A 24,713-nucleotide genomic window follows, 5' to 3' on the forward strand; every position below is an offset into this window, starting at 1 on the left:
AGAGACAACCTGGTGGTAGAGAGCAGCTCCACCTGACAGCCACGAATTTTTCTGGGTAATCACGTTTGAGAGGCCATGAGCATATCAGGTCGGTTCTAATTCTACAGTAGAAGCAGGCTTTCATAATTTTGACCTCTCTCCCAGTTTATTAACATAATTATCATAATTTACATTTTCTCCTATTGTCCTTCCTCAGGTAGCAGTGCCAACGAAGCCAATGGATGGAATGAATCACTCCATGGTGTCAGAGTTTGTGTTCCTGGGACTCACCAACTCCTAGGAGATCCAACTTCTCCTCTTTGTGTTCTCCTCCACGTTTTATGTGGCAAACATGATGGGAAACTCCTTCATCATGCTCAGTGTGACTTCTGACCCTCACTTGCACTCTCCCATGTACTTCCTGTTGGCCAACCTTTCCTTCATTGACCTGGGAGTTTTTTCAGTCACTTCTCCCAAGATGATTTATGACCTTTTCAGAAAGCATAAAGTCATCTCCTCTGGTGGCTGCATCACTGAAATCTTCTTTATCCACGTCATTGGTGGTGTGGAGATGGTGCTGCTCATTGCCATGGCCTTTGACAGATATGTTGCCATATGTAAGCCTCTGCACTATCTGACCATCATGAGCCCAAGAACATGCATCTTCTTTTTAGTGGCTGCCTGGATGACTGGCCTTATCCACTCTGTGGTTCAACTGGCTTTTGTGGTAGGCTTACCCTTCTGTGGTCCTAATGTATTGGACAGCTTTTACTGTGACCTTCCTCGGTTCATCAAACTTGCCTGCACAGACACCTACCGACTAGAGTTTATGGTCACAGCCAATTGTGGACTCATCTCTGTTGGCTCCTTCTTCATACTGATCATTTCCTACATCACCATCATTCTCACTGTTCAGAAACACTCTTCAGCTGGTTCATCCAAGGCTCTGTCCACACTGTCAGCTCACATCACTGTGGTATTCTTGCTCTTTGGTCCTTTGATTTTTTTTTTTATACATGGCCAAGTCCCACTATACACCTGGATAAGTTTCTGGCCATCTTTGATGCTGTTCTCACTCCTTTCCTGAATCCGGTCATCTCTACATTCAGGAATCAAGAAATGAAGGTGGCAATGAGGAGGCTATGCAGACAGCTAGTAAATTACAGGACGATCTCTTAAGTGATGCCTGTACTGTGAAGAGCCCTTGTTGATTACTGATGTTCATTACTGATGGTCAAACTTAGAAAAATGCTCTTATTTGTCTTTTCTTGATTTGAATATACAACTGATACTGGGTCTATTTTGTTTTTCACTCAGGGGGGAGGGACATTCACTTTTGAAAAGAGAGAGTTACACAGGAAGTATTTTTAAACCAATGATTATAGTAATCTCAAGACTAAATTCCTAAGGAGCAGTATTTATATGAACTAATTTTAGAAATATAAGACGGCATACTTCTTTGAGGCCTTCAGAACATGAAGTATCTCCCAGTCTACGTTAATACAGTATGACTTCATCTTTACTTGACTATGTCTGCAAAGACTATTTCCAAACATGGTCACATTCACAGGTATTGGGGATTAGGATTTCGGCTCATATATTTGGTAGACACAAAACACCCTGCAACAGTGGTGCAGGTAGTACAGGTTCTTAGAAAGGGAATGGTTATAGTATATCTATCTATCAATCAGAGTGAAATATATTCAAAATAAACTGAAGGAACTTCAGCTCTTTCATAGGCAATTAACCACATTTTAAAAATAATAGAGCACACAAAGTCAGCATAAGACAAAAAAAAGTTATTCTGGGGAGCTAAAGAATCTCTGCTAACTTGGATGATTACACAGAAGGTAAAGAATAACATTTACTGTCTTTAGTCAACAGGAGAATGAATATACCAAGGTAATATTTCAGGTTATTGTAAATGAGAGGAAACCAAATTCTGGTCTTGCTTAAATATAGTATTTGGTCATAAAGCATTTCTGTTTTTAAAAATAAAGTAATTAAAACTGGGCTTTGCAAACTGCCAAAATATTAACATATATCATTGTTTATTTTCACTCTCATTATTTAAAAAAAACATATACACATATATGAAACCAAGGCAAGTAGAATTTACTTCCTGAATCTTCTACAGTTTTCTATCTACATTGGAGTTTGTCTTCCTCTTTCAGATTCTGGAATAACCAGACATTTTATGTCAGAATAAATCTGTCCATTATCCCACTGAATAAACAAAACCAGATCCTATTACCTTGCAATTACCTCTCTTACCAGTCTTAATCATCCATTTTATGACTTTAACCAAAGAAACTTAACTTTTGTTTCACAGACAGCACTCTATTAAAAAAAGAAAAAAAAAACCCAGAATCTGACAGCAGTAGTTTAAGTGAGAAAAACTGGCTTTAATTGAGAATTATTACAATAGGGGAAAAGGAACCTCTGTATAGAATCAAGCTTCATATCCAATACAGCAGAACAAGTGTGGATTTACAGCCAAAAAGCAGATGGGAGGTGGTTGGTGGATAGAAATTACTAAGGGGAGACTTCTGGCTAAACCGACCTAATAGGATTCTTGCTAAAGGCAGGCCAGAATGATCAGATATTGAGAGTAGGTGTTTAAGAACCAGATATCAAAGGCGAGGGGTTTTCTTTAAACTGACTTAATAGGATTCTAGTTATAATTGGTCTATGCAAGCCCAGCAAGGATGGGGCTTAGTGGAGTTGAGGGCTAGTGGAAAAGAGAGCTCAGAGGAGCCTGACTAAAGTCTGGTCAAGAAGATGGATCTGTTCAGGCTGCACAGGCAGCCTCTGCCAGCTGGCCTTCTCTTTAGATCTCAGATTGATTTATGGATGCCTGGGGCAGGCTTGGTGACCCTTTCTGGTTTTCTGTCTGGACAAAATAGATTCCCTGCTGTGAGGAGCTTGATGAAATCAAGACTCAGCTAACACTAGCTGTTCCTTTGGCTTTCCCATCCCTGTAGGATGCAGGTTCTGTCTGGTCAAGAAAAATCTCGAGTAAACTAGCTAAGCTGTTGCAAAATGAAGGAATGGATTTATTGAAACAAAATTGTAGCTTCTTTTTTGTCCTTTTGAAGGGTCATAATATGTAATTATTTTAACAGAGGAAGTCAAGTCAGATGGCTAATAACTCCAATGTGATTATTCATTGGTACTTGGCCCGGTGGCACTTTCAGGGGGCAATGTTAATTTAATAACTATTACATTTTGCTTCTTAAAAGTTTATTTCCTTTACTGGTTGGGACACAGCTGTGGGGCATTCTGAGGTGATGCTCATTTGGCACACACTGGTTTATGCTGTTGTTGGCTATCCTGGCTTTTCAAACCCTGGTGTTGGGTTTGACTCTATCCATTTGGAGTGGTTTTGGGGCCCCAAAGCCTTAGCTCCTGGTGGTTTGTCCCTGACAGCAGACAAAGCCTCACATTGCCTTCAGTTTTGTCCCTTTATTTCTTTTGAAGGACCTATTTTTCATGGTACTTGTCCTGCCTGTTTTCATAGTGTTCAAATCTGTATTTTTGTATGTAGAGGGAAATAATTTTCTCAACACTAATCGCTAATAAATACTGTTTAAATTGTCACGATGGAGTTCTTGTTTAATAAATGGACATGTAAAAGTGAAAAAAAAAGATGGATCTGTTAACTTAAAGGTGGGTAATTAAGAATTGCCTCTCATATATTATTGTGTTAATAGACTAAGGTGGCTCAGGAATGTTTAAAATATATTCCTCTGTTGTCACAAACATCCTAATTACACCTTCCTAATGGCATTAAACATTATTATTATTATTATTTAACAAATTTTTTATTTAAATTCAATTTAGTTAACATATAGTGCATTATTAGTTTCAGGAGTGGAATTTAGTGATTCATCAGTTGCATATAACACCCACTGCTCATTACATTAAGAGCCCTCCTTAATGCCCACCATCCAGTTATCCCATTGCCTCATCCACCTCCCCTCCAGCAACCCTCAGTTTGTTTCCTATAATTAAGAGTCTCTTATTCTTGGAGCAGTAAAAACAAACAAATTTATTAACATGATCCAAAGATACACCCTATAAAGGTATGAGTAAAGTGATATACACACACACAATGTTTTAATACTCGATCTCATTTAAAAATTATCCAGTGAATATCTACTAATTCCTTTATTAACACTAAATCAAAATCTTAAAACAAGTCAGGATCTTAGAAATTATATTTCAGTAGACTCACTATAAAACTGAATTGTATTTCCAAATGACTGAACACCTGATTTTACATTTTCCATAATTTTAAATTTCCTTTATACTCCATTCTGATAAAATCACAAACAGACCTATAGCTATTTTATAAAACATGCTACCAAACCAGTCTGTGTTCAAACTTTTATTTCAATTATTTGTATTTGGATTCTCACATAAAAGTGTTCTGAGCCATAGAAAAACATCCTGAGCCATAATTTCTATGAGATTTTTTTTTTGTGAAAAACATCACATATGTAAAACAGTAGAAATCTGGCTTTATTTTTTCGAAACTTGGGGAATAGTAGATTTAAGTCAGCACTTATAAATCTCCACAAGGCAAGACTAAAAGAACTCCTTTAGGAGGGTTTATATTTATTAATATATCCTAGAAGTAGGAAAATATTTCACATTCGTAGAATGAGAGGAAAAGGTTCCTCAATTACAGAAACACAGTCACACATAAAACTACTAGGTCAGTTCTAGAATTTCAGCTACTGATCAAGACTTGGGTTTACCAAAAAATTAAAAGTATAGATTGATTGGTACACAAAATCTCACACTAGATCTCTAAAGAAACTTTTATTCTGTTTCCAATGGAAACAAGACAAATTCTACATCCAATGGAAATAAGACAAACTGAAAAAATGGAGACAGATTAAAAAAAAAAGTCACCCAACAAACCAAATTTTATCTTTCATCTCTCATCTGGTAGAGAATAGGTCCTTACCATCCCAGTAGAGATTACCAAATAATCAGATCATGAAACCAAATTCATATTCTCTGTTGCAACCAATGAGAAATAATCTATCAGTCCTGTGCAAACCAGAATTGAAACCAAACTTGGCCAAGAACCAAAAATAAACAAAAAACTATCAAAGCAGAAAAACAACACAAAGATCAGATTGTCAGTGAAAGTAATGTTTTACTGCTGGTTGTGATTCATTATGTGAACCAAGAAGAGACATGCTTGGCTTAAATATCCTATGAGGAGCATTCCTTAGGAAACAGTTGATTGGCTCCAGAAAGTGAGTCCACTTGGATATATTGATGGGACCTTCAGAGCAGTCAAAGAACAATTTTCAAAAAGTTAATAATATAACTCATATAAAGTGAACACTGTCAGTTCTTATATAACATACCAATGAGGGAACCAACAGGGTGGTAAACTGGTTCCAATCAGGTTTTGATAGAATCTATTTCTAAGACAGACTGGATCTCACTGTAAATGATCCTTAAGATCTTGATTTTATCAATTCCATGATTCTAATGCCCGTGTTTTATAAATGAGCTGAGGCACAGTGACCACTTCAGATCTTTTAAGAGACAAACCCGAGGGAAAAAGCTAGAGTCAGATTACCTCTTATTTACAAAACATTTTTAAATTAGATTTTCCTCATTTATTCCATTTTAATATGGCATTTTCTCCTGGTGGGACCCTGATACAAGCATTCAATATATAAGACATATAAACAGTTCATATTTTAAGATATTTAAAAAATTTAAAATAAAAAAGTATGAATAATGCTGAACTTCACTATTAATTAGGGAAATTCAAATTAAATAAATTCTCTGGGCTGAAAGCCCATACATAGTGTGGGACAAATGTAGAAATTTCCTCAGCTTTGTGGCATAAAGATACCAGTCTCAAAATCTGGAAACAAGGTCCAAGTTAGAATGTAGGTTTATTGGCTAAGATGTTGACACATTTTTTCTGGGTTTATAAGGGATCCAAGCCCTATCATGATAACACCCAGGGCTCCTCTGATCCGGTAGTTCCACTCTTTATGGGTCATGAGTCCACCAACACAGTAGAAAGGAAGTCATCAATAAGCTCTGTCCATTGCTAATGTAATTATCCTTTGTCCTAACTGATGTGTCTCTCATATGACTACAAATCTGAATGTATTCTTTCTGTTCATTAATTAAACAGTTGTGGTCATGGGGCTTCCATGTGGTCAAGGGACTATTTAACAATATATATTAAAAATGAAACTGCATAAAATATTTCCTAGAAATTCCACTTCTCATTATATATCCTTTGGAAGCACTCAGACATATGTATAACAACACATATAACAATTTTTAAAGCAACATTGGGAAAACCCAGATGTTCACTTATGGGAGAACATTAAACTGTTCTGATGGCTATTCTCTAATTGTCTTTCCATATCTATTTTTCACTGTGCCTACTTTCCTCTGTGCCCTGTAAACTGAACTTTATAGACTAAATCAACCAGTTGCTATGCCCTTTGACTTCTGCTTGGGTGGAGTTAATGGAGGCTATTGTAGAGATTTGGAGGACATGAAGAGTGAAACCTGGGTATTAAGACCCTCAGCTTCCTCCCTTCCGAACTTTGTGTTGACAATACTGCATTCCTCCACTAAAGCCCTCAGATCTTGTTGGTGGCCTTATACTATTACTATAGCTCTTTCTCTGGTTTATGGTAGTGTTCCCTCCCATTGTTTATCAGCTTTAGGGATAGTAATAGCACCCTGTGGTTACAAATCCCGGATACTTTTAACATTCCTTGCTGATTTCCTTTATTACTGCCTATCCCTTGTTGATTATAGTTTCCCCATTTACTCTACTTGAATGAGACATTTTTTTTTCCTGGTGGAACCCTAAAATAACTATTTGCATAAAGAGAAGTCCCAGGAAACAGCCCCTCACCATGGGATTCTGGGAATGGAAAGTTTACATAGAGGAGTAACTGTCTATCTTCCTTGTCTGGGGCACATTGGACTTTGATCCTATGTGGCACATATCCCCCAGACAAGAAGATATATACTTTTACTTAAATTATCGCTTGTGCTTGTATGGAGTAAAGTTCAAGTGAAAGGCAAGGCTATAAACCATATACAAGCAAATGTCACAGTCACTTGCTCTCCCAACTCCTTACCCTTTTTTTCTGGCAGAGCAATACCTTCATTGAAGTCTGAATGAACCAGTCTTTCCTTGAATAAAAATATATTTTTGGTTTTATCTGGAACTGTTGTGTTTAGAACCATTACAAGAGCTAGGTCCCAACATATTCTGAAGAGAGAAGTACAAGGACTGTTCTGATAATACATAGTGTTGTAGTAGAATAATGTAGGATCTTGCCAATATTGGCTAAAGTCTGATGAACATATATGTGAGTGAATTCTAAGATTCTTAGGCTGCAAAAGACAAAATATGAGACTAAGTCAGGTAGGGTTTATTTATGCACGTACTCACCTTATATTCAGATATTAATGTATTGACATGAGTACTTGGAGTGCTATAAATGGCCTGCTAGATTTGGTTAATTAAATCCTGTGCTCAATGAAGATAATTTCATGTAAATGCAAAGTAGAGGGCATCCATTTTAGAGAAGGCTCTTAATTATGTGGATTAGATACCCATTCACTAAATTTCAGTCAGCCTCTGCCCCTAACCACTCCAGTGCTTGCTCACTGGACTCATGTGCAAAGTGGTTATGGTAACAGGGATGGAAACCATGCGTGGGCTCACTACCAAGGACTTTCCTTCAATAAAGTGGATCTGTTCACTACCATTGCTGAGTCCCAAACTGTCAATGGCTGAAACCAATTTGGCACCATTCCCTGGGGGAATTAGCTAGCTCACTGATTACACTGGATGTCTTTTTATCAGGCAGTGATTTATCCTAGCAGGAGTATATATATATGTGTGTGTGTGTATATATATATACACACACACACACACACACACACACACACATATGGATACACACATGTATACATATGCACCCATATGTATATATATATATATATTTTTTTTCCAGAGAGGAAGGAGAGTGGGGGAGGGGCAGATGGAGAGGGAGAAAGACAAGCTTAAGCAGACTCCACGCCCAACGCAGAGTCAGATGCGGGGCTCAATCTCACAACCCTGAGATCATGACCTGAGCTGAAATCGAGGGTTGGATGCTTATCCAACTGAGTCACCCAGGCGCCCCAAGAAATAGATATGTATTTCACAATGGATTTGCCTTGCTAGTCTGTTCTCATGGCTTCATCCTCTGTCAATTTAGCTAAACCAGAGCTACGTTTCCAGAATTCCCTTCCATGCATGTTTCCATGTTAGAGTTTGCCACAAGAAATGTTTATGTGAGATTTGAAAGATGGAAGTGAAGCAGTAGACATCTTTGGTCTGAAGGACAGTATAGGGCAAGTACCATTATAGCTCATACCTGTGGCTGGCTCACCTTGCTGATATAGGACAACGGCTTGGGCTTCTAGCTCCTTTAGCTCCTACTGGATCTCCATCTTCAGTTCCTCTAAGTCTTGGGCCAGGTGCAAGTGCAGCTTTATAATGAAGGGTATCAGTTTATTCAGTAGGCCACCTGCATCATCAAAATTAGAAACAGTGGGAGACACAGTTCAAGTCTGTCATTGGTCATCTTCACTTCCTATCCATTTTCCCTTGTAGACTGCTGGGCTTCAGGCCCAGCATGACATTCAGTGGTAACATACTTACCTAGACTGCTTAATGAATTCCACATTGCATAAAGTCTAATCCCTATGAGAAATTCCTTCTTTTAAATCACTCATAGTAGTTCTACTTCTCTGATCAAACTCTTGAGTGATATATCCTCAATGTATTTGCCAGCCCAGTCATTTGCAGATTTATAGAATGTCTTGGCATTACTCTGATATCTATACAACATTGCATCTTACCAGGGGATACGTTTTATAGCAAATGAAGTACACTTACACACATATGGAGCTCATTAGTCTTCCTGCACGCTCCATCAGTGACAGATTAGTGGAATGACCTGCTGAGTGCAGTGACAGTGCTAGTTGGGGCACTACTCCTTGGAACAATAACATCCTACACTACAATATGTATTATAGGCCTGTGATAAGTTACGGAAGCAATTGTGTTATTTTCACAGCTCCTATTGGGTCACCTTCCTCTCCACCTACAGATTTTACTTGTGGTCTTAAAAACCATTCCTTCCTCACCTTCTGTACCCCCAGAAATGATAAAAGGTCACTTTTCTTGCCAGCCCTAGGTGACTTTACAGTCTTTTGTTGGCTCCTATAACCAACAAAAGTTGGCTTTGTTGGCTGCCTAAACTCCTATATACGATTTCTGTAGTCAACTCTCTTCAATCACCCATTTGAATGTGACATCTCTTCCTGTCTGGACTTTGATCAATACCCTGAAATATCTATAAAAATATCTAAAAAAGAAATTAACTCAAGTCATATGTATTTACACAGGTGAATAGATATAAATGTAAAAAGTCTGGAAGAATACATACCACATGTCATTTACCCCTAGAGAAGAGGGCAGGGGTCCTGGATTAAGGGTTATGAACAAAAGGCTTGTCTGTGGTGTTCTAACTTTTAAAATGAGAATAGACTCATGTGCTTTCTATACAATTAAAACTTATTTAAAATTAAAAATATTAGTTGATAATTTTTCTTCTATCGAGTCATTCTGTAAGATTTTGAGTTTTCAAATATCATTTGTTTATTTTAAAAATTAAGATTTTATTAACTAATATACATTTTTTCCCACCTAAAATCAAATAGATGATTACATGGTTTGCAATTGTTCTGCTTCAGACAAGGGCTTAAGGATAATGTATCAGGCAGCTGACTGATTATAGGCGTATTTCATAAAGCATATGCTATCTGTCATCACAGGTGAAGGAAAGGGAGTTTGTGGGTCATGGATATGAATGGCCTTTGGGGAGACGCTGAGAGAGGTTAATATTTGAGCTTTGGTCTAATTTTATCCTTTATATTTTAGTTTTGCTCAGTTTAACAATACTTACGAGTATTTACTAAGTGCCAGAAAGTGTTCAAGGCACTGAAGATAAAGAGAAAAATAAGAAAGCATCCCTGCCATTGAGGAACCTCTTTTCTGTGAGATACAGAGGAATAGTTTCCATGTTATGAGGTAAGTATAGTGATAAAGGGATGCACAAAGGGGGCACTTGGGTGGCTCAGTGGGTTGAGCGTCCGACTCTTGATTTTGGCTCAGGTCACGATCTCAGGGTTGTCAGCTTGAGCCCCACATGGACTCTGTGCTGGAACCTGCTTGGGATTCCCTCTCTCCCTTTCTCCCACTACCCCTGTGCCTCCTTCCTCTCTAAAAGAAAGAAAGAAAGAAAGAAAGAAAGAAAGAAAGAAAGAGAAAGGAAAGAAAGAAAGAAAGAAAGAAAGAAAGAAAGAAAGAAGAAAGAAAAAGATGCACAAGATTCTATGGGAGTACAAAGAGAAGCATAGGGTAGAGTGGTGGTTTTCCACAGCAGCCGTGGCTTAGAATGACCTGATGTACCTTCAAAAAATACTTAGACTCTTGGACCATCTCTCAAAGATTCTGAATTAATTGGTCTGGGGTGGGCACAATATTTTTTAAAAGCTCTCTGTCTCTTCTCCTACCACTCTCCACCCTGTATGTAATGTTCCATTAGTACTAAATGCCTATAGTTTCTCAAACACACCAAACATGCCACGACACATGCTGCATTCCTCCTGGAATTCTTCCTGGAATGTCTTCCCAGGCACCCTAAACTCTCACCTCCCATTCATTCCTCTCTCAAACTCTTTAAGTCTCTACTCAAATGCTACTTTCCCTGGGAAATCTGCCCAGATTTCTCCAGGTAGATTTAGGGCTTCTTTCTTCTATGTTACTACCCACTGCATAGAACATGAATTATAGTATTGCTGTTATCCAGATTGGATTAAATTGCTTTGTTTGCATGTGTGTGTCTCTTCTTTGGGCTCCAAACTCCTTGTCTAGGAATTAGCACATGGGTAATAGACAAAAAATAGGTTGAATGAATAAATTCCATGTTTAGATCCTGGCTTTTAAGAGATTTACAATCTAATGGACTCCCCCTCACCCCAAATGGCTTTAGGAGATTTTGCAGATTGTACTTTGCATGCCATTTTTTGGTAGAACATCATCATTTTATTAGATATGTTCATCCCTTCCTTCTGCAATATTTTATTTTGAAAGTATTTCAAACATACTGCAAAGATGAAACAATTTTACGGTGAATACCTGCCTACCCACCACTTAGGTTCTACCACTAACATTTTACTCACTGGAGATGATATTCTTTTCAATAAATAGTGCTGGATAGTTGGATATTCACATGCAAAAGAATGAAACTAGGCCTCTGTCTTACACCATTCACAGAAATTAACTTGAAATGGATTTAGATAAATCACTGATTTTATTTTTATGCACATTTTCTTTCTGGGTTGCTTGGATCAGTACCTGAAAATGCCAAAAATATATGGAATCATCAATATATGCTGGGGATCAATACTGAGAGACTTCTGGAAAAGGAAATCTTTGAGCAGGTTTTGAAGGGTAAAAGACATGGCTTTCTCCTGCTTCCAGGTCTTCTCTCTATTGAGCAATTTCCTTGTCCAATTCTTCTTTCTGATGTACCTCATTGAGGCTCATTATATTTGGACAGGATGGGATGTTCCAAATTTATTTGGCTTTTTATACTACCAAAACTCCCATTTGCTTAAATACCTAAATTTGAGTTATCTGCTACTCCCAAAAAGTGATCAGAAAAAATAATTTACATGGGATGTGAAAGACTTGTCACTTAAATAAATTTTCCTAGGCACCATTCTTTGTGTTAGCAAGGCACTTGGCAACTCAGTTACCATCAGATGTAACTACAGTAATAGCGGCCAAAAGGATGTTATTTGATTTTTGTGAAATGCTCAGGTAATATTTGACTTCCAAATTTTATATACTTTTTCCATAGAGGGTATTAATGTAATAGTATTAATTTGAATTCTATCACTTTTTTTTCTTTAGGTATCAGGAACATGAACCTACCAAATGAGCCAATGGATGGGGCCAATCACCCCGGGGTATCTGAGTTTGTGTTCCTGGGACCCTCCAATTCCTGGGAGATCCAGCTCCTTCTTTTTTGCTTTTCTTATCTTTTATATATGTCTAGGATGATGGGAAACCTTTTAGTATGGGTCACTGTGACTTCTGACCCTTATACCACCCCCCCGCCCCCGCATATTTTCTGTTAGCCAATTTCTCCATCATTGACCTGATGTTTTGCTCCACTGCAGCAGCCAAGATGCTTTGTGGTCTTTTCAGGAAGCAGAAAGTCCTCTCCTTTGGGGGCTATCTAGCTCAGATCTTCTTTTGCTATGCTGTTGGAGGCAATGAGATGTACTATCATTGCCATGGCCTTTGACAGATATATGGCCATATGGAAGCCTCTCTACTACCTGACCATCATGAGCCCATGAATATGCATTTTGATTTTAGTGGTTGTCTGGACCATTGTTCTCATTCACATATTGGCCCAATTGGCTTTTGTGGTAAGCTTGCCCCTCTGTAGCTGTAATGTATTATTAGATAGCTTTTACTGTGACATACCTTGGCTAATCAAATTTGCCGGTGCAGATACTTATAAACTGGTGTTCACGGTCACTGCTAATAGTGGGCTCATTTCCTTGGCTGCTTTCTCCTTGCTCATCCTCTCCTATACCTTCATCCTAGCCACTCCCCACTGCAATCCGTCTTTGGATGAGGACATGCTCTGACAACAATCCTGCAGGAGCTGACAGCTGGGGCAACAAGTATTTCTTCTTCTTTCTTCTTTCTCCTTCTCCTTCTCCTTCTCCTTCTTCTTCCTTCTTCAAGAGTTATTTATTTATTTGAGAGAGAGAGAGAGAGACCATGAGCAGATGCTGTGTGCCAGCAGGGGGGAGGGACAGAGGGGGAGAAATCCTCAAGCCAACTCCCTGCCCAGCCTGGGCCCCAACACAGGGCTGGATCCCAGGACCCTGAGATCATGAGCTGAGCTGAAACCAAGAGTCAGTCACTGAACCAACTGAGCCACCCAGGAGCCACCCCCTAATCTTTTTTTAAGTGGGCTCCATGCCCATCATGGAACACAATTCAGGGTTTGAACTCACAACCCTGAGATCAACACCTGAGCTGAGATTTGAAGTGGGTGCTTAACCAGGGAGCCATGCAGCCTCGCAGCCACCCCAACAAGTTTTTCTTTTAAGGGGCATCTGAGCAGCTCACATCTGTGTTCACTGCTATGGCATGAAGGTGAAAGACGTCTTATCCTCATTAACAGGAGAGAAAACGGAGCCTATCATATATATTTAAATATTTTATCTATTCATTTGAGAGAGAGAGAATGAGCAGGGAGAAAGACAGAGGGAGAGGGAGAAGCAGGGCCCCTACAGAACCGGGAGTCAGACTTGGGGCTCCATCCCAGGACCCAGGGATCACAGCCCCAGCCGAAGGCAGCCAATTAACCTACTGAGCCACCCAGGCACTCTGAGTTTAATACAACCATGTCAGTAATAGTGTCACACATAATAGATAATGATGTAAATAAATTTGTTTCTCAGGATAAGCATATTACTGTTTTCAGGCTATCCTGCCCTATAATTGATACATTTGTTAACATCATCCTTTATTATCTGTATCTCATGTCTCATATCTCCCTTTCACTTGTTCTGCTTTGTTATTTTAGCTTTTTGGATATGGGTGAGAAGCAGTAATCTTTAAGATCTGAGGTTACTCACACATTCTAATGTACAATTCTTGCTTTCATGCTGTGTTCCATATATTAATGTTCTCGACTCTATATTCAGTCAAATAGATCAGGTGCTGGCAAACTTTCTATAAACGGTGATGAAAGAAAGAACGCTCTAAAGGCCTGAGATTTTAGATTTCTTTCTAAGTCAGTATGACTGTACATTAATTTTTTTTGTGGGAATTCATAATGCCTGGCTAGATAAGATTTAATAAACATATGCCTCTCTGGATGAGACTAATTGAAAAGCAAAGGAGTGTCCAGAAACCTGGGCCTCCTTTGAAGTTTCAGGGCTGAAAACAGCCAGATCCTTGTTGCAGCTTAATGCACTCAACACTCATCCAGGGAGTAAATGCTTAGGAGAAACATTTATTGTTGGTGGTCACGTACTCCATGTACTCCCTACCGGCACGCAGGTCACTCCTCAAGCCGGAGAAGGGGGAAGGGACGTCTGCTCATGCAGGTAGGAATTACAGGCACTCGATGCCTGCGGTGGAGTGACCATTGAGCTCACTTTTTTCTTTCTTTTAGGCGTGCGGTATTTACTTTCAATTTCTCTCTGATCTATTTTTCTGTCAGTTATAAACTTGTTAGTTATGGGAACATCTTTAAGTAAGCAGTAGGTTATCCATAAGGACCAGCTTCGTGTGCTGCTACTCTCCTTGCAGAGGCAGCCCTGCACAACCGCTCAGATTGGTGTCTGAGAGCTTTATTTCAGTGCCTGACGACACTTTTTTTAAACCAAAAGCCTAACTTATGGCCCACCAAGCACACTTGGTGCACCTGCTTTGTAAATGAGTAGCCTAAAGGAAAACCATCTTGTCCTTAAAGATATTGATCAGTGCTCCTACTCCCTGCATTCCTTGATATTAAAACTTGTGATTCCTGCCTATATGGTAATCTGTAATCTTTTGAGCTTTTATAAGATGTAAAAAAGTATAGAACTCTGTGAAAACTGTTTAGTTTGTAGACGCTTTCTTCCCTGTGAAGAGCATGTTTCCTGGGCAGCTGTCCTAACTTGGACTTGAATAAAAGTCTTTTTCTTACTTTGTCTTAAAACAAGTCTAAAATGAAAGGCATAAAAGGATAAAGAAAGGTGCTGAGAGTCTGCTTCTTCCTCTCCCACTCCCCCTGCTGTGTTCCCTGTCTTGCTGGCTGTCTCTTTCTTAATTAATATAATTAAAAATATTATAAATAAATAAATAAATAAATAAATAAATAAATAAATAAATAAAGAAAGGCAGTAATGAATCATCGAACTTTACATCAAAAACAAGGGATGTACTGTATGGTGACTAACATAATATAATTAAAAATATTATAAATAAATAAATAAATAAATAAATAAATAAATAAATAAATAAAATGAAAGGCAGTATAGCATCACACAAAATTTGCGGTTACAATTCAGAGCTTTTGGTACCAACAGCACCAACTCACTTGCTGCATTACCTTACCTAAGTCACTTAACCTCTCTGAATTTCAGTTTCTTCCAACACTGCACTAGAACTCACAGGTTTATGGTTATGACTAATTGAGATGATATTTGAAAAGGCTTTATCAATTTAAAAATTAACCTGCGTTCCTTTCCTGAACTGTAGCCATTTGCTTGGAGTCTGTCATCTTAAAAATAAAATCTTCTAATTTCTCTTCTAATTCACCTTAAACTTACCTTCTAACTCTCTCTCTCTCTTCTTTCTCTAACACACACACACACACACACACACACACACACACATCTTTGATGCATTTTCATTAACCTAGTTTTTTCATAGTGTTGTATGTACTTTCACTGCTTTGTGTTAACTGTGAAATGGAAGATGTAATAGTTTAATTCCTCCTTCAGTTCAATGGTAAAAATAATAACGGTGAATATTTACAAAGTATATACTATGTGTCAGGCACTGCATTAACTCATTTAATCCTCACAGCAGTCCTTGAGGTAGATACTATTGTCATCCCTGTTTGGCTAAATGACTTATCTAATGTTAGTAAATGATAGATTTGAGTTTAAATCCAAGCAGTGTGGTTCTGAGTCTGGATTTTTAATCATTATACGTTTTTTGCTTTTTATAAAGTTGGTTTAACATTGATCCCTGGGAAGCCCTAGTTTACCTTTCTTCATTTTGGACCAATTTGCCTATTTTTTTCTCCCTAAATTTATGTCAGTTCCTTGTTGATGATACAAAAATGAATTAAATAATGTTATGAACACAGAAGTATGTTATATGCATATGGCTCAGCTACACTATATTTAATATTTATATAACATGGAAATATATTAATATATTTAATAACATGGAAAATTGCCCAGGATAGATTGATAAATGAAAAAGGAGGTGACAAAACAAGGTTTAAAATTCAATCTATTTTTAAAATTAATGTGTGTGTGTGTGTGTGTGTATATATATATATATATGTATATATATATACATATATATATATATCACCCAAAATGTTAATAGTGATTATTTCTTTGGGGGGGGTAGATAGAGATGGTTTTTAAATTATCTTCTTGTAATTATCTGTAATTTTTATATTTTTATAACAAATGTTGCAATAATGAAAAAACTACTAAAATAGTCAAATACACACAAAAATCCCTTAAGCTCTCGTATTTTTCACAGATTTTTGTTGTTGAACCTTGACAAAGGCATTTTGCTGGCCTATGTGTAAATCATAATCACTGGTGGTAATTTGTCTTCATAATTGACCTCTAAAAGAATACTAACAGCCATGATTTTTAGTCTTAAAACTTGCATTGCCCTTCTCCTAGTATGTCTTTGGTGAACTTATAGGTCATTATACATTTTATTATTTTCCCTGAAAGGAAATTATATCTTAGTGGTCTGCAGATTCTTTATTCATTGAGTGAGTTTGAGTCAATCTCTGAGTTGGTATCACTGTGGATACCAGCATACTTTCACATGCAGTTGCTATTCCCTTTAGAAATGGAGGTTACACTGGCAAGTCCTAATGCGCTGCAGAGTCCAAGAGGAAATACTTTGGTGTTTCAATTTTAACCCTGGGTAGTCATTGTTGAAAATAAAAGTGAGACTAACTGGAGTTGTCACCAGTAATGAATGTCTCATACGTTGACTTAGAGGCAAGTACTGAAAGCCAGTCATACAAAAGACAGTTAAAATCCTCTTAGCATTTTCATAGAGTTGCCAAAAATGATGTTATTTATTGGAAAAACATGGCAGATATAGCATAGATTTGGTCTATGTGCCTCCTAATGATAACTGATTGTCTACTCTCTATATAGTAGTGTTGTAGGAGTTATGGATAGATGGTGTATAAATATTGCAAACTGCCCTTTTCCAAGGGAATTGGGTTGCTGGGGAAAGAAAGGTCGTCTATTTTCATTGCAAATTACTGAAAGACAAAGAATGAAGTGAGAAAAAGACTTCATGTGGATTTAGCCACAGTTGGGGTTAAGGGCAAAGTGGCCTTATGCTCTTTGATGAATCTATATGGTGCCACTTGATTAGGTTAATATGCTTCTCAAGCAGAGATATAGCCCAGGGGAGATGTTCCTTAATGAGAATTGTGGAATAATGTGAAAAATCCCTAGATTTGGAGTCCTAGGTACCTATATTTTTATCCCTTAGTAGTAATTTAGTTAAAATGACTGCTTCCAACCAGGAAATATGAGTCTCTGATGTATAGTATTTAGTAGTGCTATTCTTAGGCTGGTATGTGCTAACATTTTTTAGGAGCCCTAAATCATCTATTCTGATCAAGGATTTGCAAATGCCCTTCTTACTTGTCTCCACAGCAGATAAAATTTAAAGGAGCATGTAAATTAAGAAGCATTGCAATTAGTTATCTTATGAGGCAAGTTTGACTAATTTTAATTTGAGAATTACATTTGTGTTTCCTACTGAGCGACAAGATTAGAGATAACAGGGACAATGGCATTGTTGTGTGAGAATGCCCCATTGCTGGGAGTCAGTATAAAGCCCTTGCAAAGGTGCTTGCTCCTTTGATACTTCCCCTAAATAGGAGTTTGGAGTAGTTCAAAGAGGTCATAAAATGCCAAAATTGATTTCCAACAGTAAAGAAAGAATATTGGAAATGATATGGATATAAATTATATGAATATAATCTCTGGCATTTCCAGGATACTTGTCTTGTAGTTGCAGATGATTTCAGGTAGAAAACTGGCAAAAGTTTCCCAGTTTCCCATGTGGGGAGTTATGAGGCTCTAATTAAAGAGCTCTGCAAGGCATTCTCACTTACACAAAAACTCCACTATCCATACCATCTTCCATCTTCTGGTCTAGTAGAAAACATTCAGAAATATTTGAGATTCCCTAGCTCATAGTCTCTCTCCTTATGGCTTAGTAACAGGAATCTGTGCATTTTAGAGTATCATCTGATCTTAGACACCATTCTGTTGCAAGCAGATAATGGCCCAATACTACAGGGAACTCATGTAACACACTCGGCTTTATCATTAGCAGATACTACCATCTTCTCTTCATCCTCTTAAGGAAACCTTTCATGACTTAACAGCTGGAGAATTTCCTAGAGGAATCACTGATTCACTTTTTCTGATTCCATCCAAATGGAGATTTTTATAAGTGATCATTAATTGGAAAACATGGCCAGAAATGGTGTAATTAACCTTAGTGAAAGGTATAATTGACTCTGACAGCTTTTGAGGCTCAATAGGCAACTCTAAGCATTTTAGCCGGTGCGATAGTGGACAACCAAATAGCCTCAGACTTTTTATTAGCGAGCCAAGTGAGTTATGTCTGTGCTATTGCCAACACTTTTTGTTGCACTTGGATGTGAGCCAGAAGAAACAATTAATCTCTAAACTGAAGAAGATGGTTTATCTGGCTTGCCAAGTAGGTAAAAAATTCAGGGGCACATTGTTTTAGCTTGAGTTTGGTAATTTTAAATTACGTCTCTGAAACATTCTGCAGTGTTTAATCATTGTTTTGCTCTTGAATTTCTGTGCATTGTGATTGCAGTGATTTCCAAAGTTTTAAAGGCAGCTCTGCAACCACTGTCATACCACATGATCCAACAACTCATCATTTGACAAAAGAAGCATGGAGATCAGTTCCTAATTGGACTCCAGACTGTTGTTTCCGTGACATCAATGCCATCTAGAAATCCTGACAATGATGTATGCAAGAGTGAGGCTACTTTTTTCTGACCCTCTGGATGGGACAAAACACAGTCATCAGTTATCCTTGATTAAGAACTAGAACAACTATCTCCATCAATTGTGTAATTATAATCAGGGAATAACTTGTGATTCACACCGCACTTTTTTTTTTTTTTTTGCCTAAAACCTCGCCTTGCCTGCATCAGCTCTTGCCTTAAGACATCAACCAATCCAAATATTTGCCCAGTTTTTGATAGCCTGATTTAATAACTGTGAGATCAACCCATATGCCATAGAAACCATGTTCTCACTTTCCCTAATTAAGTGCTGTTTTGGAATTGTGTTATTCCTTGATGCAGTAAGTCAGTAAAAAAAGTTTAGTAATATCATAGCAGATTTTTTTTTATTTGAGAAGGAGATTTCCATATAAAAATCCTTAAATTCACTAACACTTTAAGATATTTAGGAAATTCCTAAACTGAGACTATAAAAAAATTATACCATATTTTTTCTGGTCTTATAAACAAAAACACTTCATATAAAAAGGGCCCAAATGTGGAAATCTTTAATGCTTGTAATGTGAATTTTAAAATTCACTTGACTTTAGAAAATAGTTGAAGGATGTGTTGTGATTTCTTTGACTTTCTCAGATCAGAAACCATAGTATCAGTAGCTTCAAATCAAGATTCAAAGGACACCAAATACTTTTTCAGACCTGTGTCTGCATTTTAGTTACTTTGTCTCTTATCTTTATTTGATCTTTAATCCTAAAGAATCAACTTGAGTCTGTCTTTTAGATAAAAGAGTTCTTTCATTGAAATTAGTTGCCACTCAATAATTTTTTTTAATACAGTAAACCTGAACTCTTCGACTTAATGCTCTTATGAATAACTCAGTTTGTGATAACACAATTCAATTACTTGTAAGACCTTTACAATCTAGGGTACTCAGAATCCATCAAGTATCTTAGAATGACAAAAGGCATCCAGTGTTTTTGAAAAAACCAAAAAAACTTCTCACAAATTCATGGAAACTTTCTGTCTACCTGCATTGTTTTCATACAATTATCTTTCAAACAGAAGTTAAGATGCAGTCCTCATCCAAAAAAAGGAAAAATATAATCAAAACGGAGCATTTTTAATGTTTTTTTATTATATTATGTTAGTCACCATACAGTACATCCCTGGTTTTTGATGTAAAGTTCGATGATTCATTAGTTGTGTATAACACCCAGTGCACCATATAATACGTGCCCTCCTTACTACCCATCACCAGCCTATCCCATTCCCCCACCCCCTCCTCTCTGAAGCCCTCAGTTTGTTTCTCAGAGTCCATAGTCTCTCATGCTTCATTCCCCCTTCTGATTACCCCCCTTTCTTTATCCCTTTCTTCCCCTACCGATCTTCCTAGTTCTTATGTTCCAAAAATGAGAGAAATCTTATAATTATCTTTCTCTGCTTGACTTATTTCACTTAGCATTATCTCCTCCAGTGCCGTCCATGGTGCAGCAAATGTTGAGAACTCGTTCTTTCTGATAGCTGAGTAATATTCCATTGTATATATGGACCACAACTTCTTAATCCAGTCGTCTGTTGAAGGGCATCTCGGTTCCTTCCACGATTTAGCTATTGTGGACAATGCTGCTATGAACATTGGGGTGCATATGGCCCTTCTCTTCACTACGTCTGTATCTTTGGGGGTAAACACCCAGTAGTGCACTGCCACGTATTGCTAGAGTAGAAATTTTTAATTTTGATTAAGTACATATATCAGTTTTTTGTTTTATGTTTTTGATGTCAATCTTAGAAATCTTTACTAAGCTAAGGTCACAAAATTTTTTATTATAATAATATTTTTTTATTATATTATGTTAGCTCCATACAGTACATAAATTTTTCCAATATTTTCTTCTAGAAGTTTCATAGTTTTAGATTTTTACATTTAGATCTACAATCCACTGTGAGTTAATTTTGTGTAAGATGTACAAAATGGGTTGAGGTTCAATGTTTGCATGTAAATGTTTGTTTCAGCACAATATGTTGAAAAGACTACTTGTTCTCCACTTAGTTGTGTTGTACATATGTGGGTCTATTCCCTGAGTCATTTTTCTGTTATACTGATCTACGTGTATTTTGTAAAATTCAACTTGACTCTTTTAAAAATTGTTTTTGGCTGTTCTAGTTCCTTTTTGCATTTCCATGCAAATTTTAGAATCAGTCTGTTGATATTTTCAAAAATTTGATGGTATTTTCACCATGGTTTTGTTGACTCTGTGTATCAGTATGGAAAGAACTGACATATTAACAATATTAAGTGTTCCATTTATGATTTATTTATACCTTTTATTTCATCAGTTTTATAATTATAGAAGTATATATATTCTGTTATATTCATACCTACGTGTTTCATGTTTGTAAGTGTTATCAAGAAGAGCATATTTAAATGTTTTATTTCTAACCATACATTTCTAGTACATAGAAATACAACTGAATTTATATATTGACTTGAAGCCTGTGGCCTTCACTTATCAGTTTTGAGCTTGTTTTATAGATTCTTTAGAATTTACTTTATTGAAAGCCATGTATTTAGCACGTGGAGGCAGTTTTTATTTCTTCCTTTTAAAAATACAGGTCTCTTTCTTTCTTTGCCTTTTTCACTGTCTGGGACTTCTAATGTAATGATAGTCATGAGAATGTCCATCTTTGCCTTGTCTTCCAATCTTAGGATGAAAGATTCAGTCTTTTACCAGTTTAATGTTACCCTTATTGGTGCCTTTAATCAGGCTAAGGAAATTCCCTTCTATTTTTGTTTGCTGAAAGTTTTTATCATGAATGGATATTTAATTTTGTCAAATGTTTTCTCTGCATCCATTAAGACAATCATGTGGTCTTACTTCTTTAGTTCTCAATTGATAATTAAGTGTTGAGAACCGGCCTTTCATGCCTTGGATAAACCCTAATTAGTTATGATGTATTTATCCTTTTATACATGTGTGATTTTAACTTTCTAATAGTTTTTGAGCATTTTTGTGTCTGTGCACATGGTGGATATTGGTCTATAGTTTTCTTTTCTTGTAATGTATTTGTAAAGTTTTGATATAGGAATAATGTTGATCCCATATAATGAGTTGCAAAAGTGTTCCCTCCTTTACTACTTCTGAAAAAGATTGTATAAAATGGATATTATATCTTTCCAAATATCTGATGGAATTCGCCAGTGAAATCATCTGGATCTAGAGTTCTCTTTATTGGAAGATTTTTAACTAGAAATTCCATTTCCTTAATATAAGACTATTCAACTTATTTACTTCTTTTTTTTTGATAAATTGCAATTTAATCATATGATGGAATTCTATATAGAATAGAAATAAATGAATTTCTGCCGCATGCACTGATGATGAAGTTTTACAGACATAATGATGAATGAAACAAGCCATATATAAAAGAATACATGATGTATAATCCAATTTATATAAAGGTTCATAATATGCAAAACCTAATTTATAATAGAATTCAGAACTGTGGTAAATTTTGAGGAGGTAACAACTAATTTTTGTTTCATATGTGCAATGAGAAATACAGTTCACACTTCCTTTCTTTTTAAAATGCTTCTGCTCACAATGTGGTCCATGGACAACTACCAGTTGGTCAACTGCTTATTACTGGGTCACAACAAGGTATGTATTGAAATTAAAAATAAGCAATTTTAAATGTTTGTAGAAATCTGACAGAGGAAGTTTATGCCTACTGAATCTAATAATAAAAATTTAGGGTTGTATTTTCAATGACTATTGTCATTTGTCCAGTTATTCTTTGTAGTGTTATTTAGGCTCACAAACAGTAGGTAAATTTGTGGATAGTACCTTAAACGGTTGAATATTATTATATTTACAAGCTATATCATGTACAGGGTTTACTATGACTTCAAAAGCTTTTACCAAAAAGTCATATCCTTTACTGAATTCCCATGGTTTCTACCTTGTGAGTTTTGATGTACCATGAGGTTTGACTTACAACTGAAGAACTTCCTACATTCTCTACATTCATATGGTTTCTCTCCTGTGTGAGTTTTCTGGTGGTGAATGAGGTTTGATTTCCTACTAAAGGCTTTCCCACACTGAGGACATCCATTGATTTCTCTCCTGTATGTATTCTCTGATGAACACTGAGGATTGCCTTCTGGCGGAAGGACTTTCCACATTCATTACAAATATATGGTTTTTCCCCAGTATGAATTCTTTGATGGAGAGTGAGGGTTGTCTTTTGCAGAAGGATCTCCCAACTTCACCACAAATACAGGGTTTCTCTCCTGTGTGAGTTCTCTGATGTACAGTGAGGTTATCTTCTGGATAAATGCCTTCCCACATTCATTACATTGATATGGTTTCTCTCCTGTGTGAGTTCTCTGATGATCAATGAAGTATGACTTCTTTCTAAAAGCACTTCCACACTGAGTACATTCATAGGCTTTCTCCCCTGTATGTGTTTTGTGATGTCTAGTGAGAGTTGCCTTCTGGCGGAAGGACTTTCCACAATCTATACAGATGTAGGGCTTCCCCTCTATATGTGTTTTCTCATGAAGAGTGAGGGCTGTCTTTTGATGGAAAGCTTTTCCACATTGATTGCAAACATAAGGTTTCTCACCTGTGTGAATTCGTTGATGTTCAATGAGATGTGACTTCCTTCTAAAGCTATTCCCACAGTAAGGACACTGAAAGGGTTTCTCTCCTGTTTGAGATCTCTGATGCACAATAAAAATAGACTTTCTGCAGAGGAACTTCCCATATTTGCTATATGCATGGGGTTTCTTCTCAATAAGAGTTTGAGTGTGTTCTTCATGAAATTAAGTCATGAATACTCAGTTTGAGTTCTGAAGCTGACCTGATATGAATCAGGTTTCTCTGTTTGACCCTGACATAATAGAGATAAATAGAAATGTTGTCATGTATTTACAATGCCTTCATCTCAAATACTCTTTCTGCACAAACAGAAGTTGATTCTGAAATAAGGGGAGGAGGTGGTCTAGGAAGAGATATCTCTATGAAGAATTTGCCAAGTCACAAATTCTTGAGGTGGAATTATTTTGCTACAGACATGTATATAATTATTCATAAAACAATACACTTAAATAAATTGCCAGATTATCAAGAGAAAACAATCAAATTAAAAGTCATAAAGAAACTGCATATACAGAGAATACAAGAATCCTATCAGAAAAACTGCAGCACAAATTATAAAAATGTGGGAAAAGTATCTTTATATTTTCCTCTCTGGCTCTTTTTCTTGCTGGAAGAAATAATTGAACTCCCTGCCTTTGGAGCTTGGTGCAGCTATGGGAATAATTGCTTATAATCACTTTTTCTTTCCCACTAGCCTAGCAATTTACAGGTCATGACTATCTTATTTGAGGATTACTTCTTCTTCCCATTTGTAACTAATGACCTATAGAAAATTTAAAACGAGTTGGGGTGTTGCCAGTATGTATTGCTCATACAGACAAAACACAGAAATAAGCTAAAAAGCCAGATACTAAAGACAAGTCTGTATTTCAATATATTGAAAATATAGAAAGTAATAACTGACATGAGGGAGAACAAAGAGAGTAAAACTAACCAGTAAGTCATCATTTAGCCTCTAACCAGGAAAGACTGACTTACAACATAAACTAATTGATAAGATCTTTCTCATTTTAGCTTTAAAAATCAACAAAAATCCTCTTCTGGCAAAGGAAGTTGGTTAAATGCCAAGACTATTGATGGGAAGTGGTAAGAATGTAACTTAAAAATGCTCTGTTTTGAT

General features: G+C 36.8%; 1 protein-coding gene and 3 pseudogenes across 1 annotated transcript in view; 3 read left to right on the forward strand and 1 right to left on the reverse strand.

Moving 5' to 3' along the window:
• Positions 1–217: 217 nt before the first annotated feature.
• LOC103680664 lies at positions 218–1,158 on the forward strand (annotated as a pseudogene).
• Positions 1,159–12,060: 10,902 nt separating this feature from the next.
• On the forward strand, positions 12,061–12,777 carry LOC103680668 (annotated as a pseudogene).
• Positions 12,778–22,868: 10,091 nt separating this feature from the next.
• Positions 22,869–24,342, reverse strand: LOC121101722 (annotated as a pseudogene).
• A 155-nt stretch (positions 24,343–24,497) lies between these two features.
• The window catches only part of LOC121101723 (zinc finger protein 567-like), a 1,304-nt gene continuing 1,088 nt past the window's right edge, over positions 24,498–24,713 (forward strand). Inside the window, exons 1-2 of the mRNA XM_040626032.1 lie at positions 24,498–24,516; positions 24,608–24,645. Coding sequence (XP_040481966.1) covers positions 24,498–24,516; positions 24,608–24,645 — 57 coding nt within the window. The remainder of the gene's footprint in view (positions 24,517–24,607; positions 24,646–24,713) is intronic.

This window comes from Ursus maritimus, unplaced genomic scaffold, assembly GCF_017311325.1.
Source record: "Ursus maritimus isolate PB19 unplaced genomic scaffold, ASM1731132v1 scaffold_9, whole genome shotgun sequence".
Classification (NCBI taxonomy): Eukaryota; Metazoa; Chordata; class Mammalia; order Carnivora; family Ursidae; genus Ursus; species Ursus maritimus.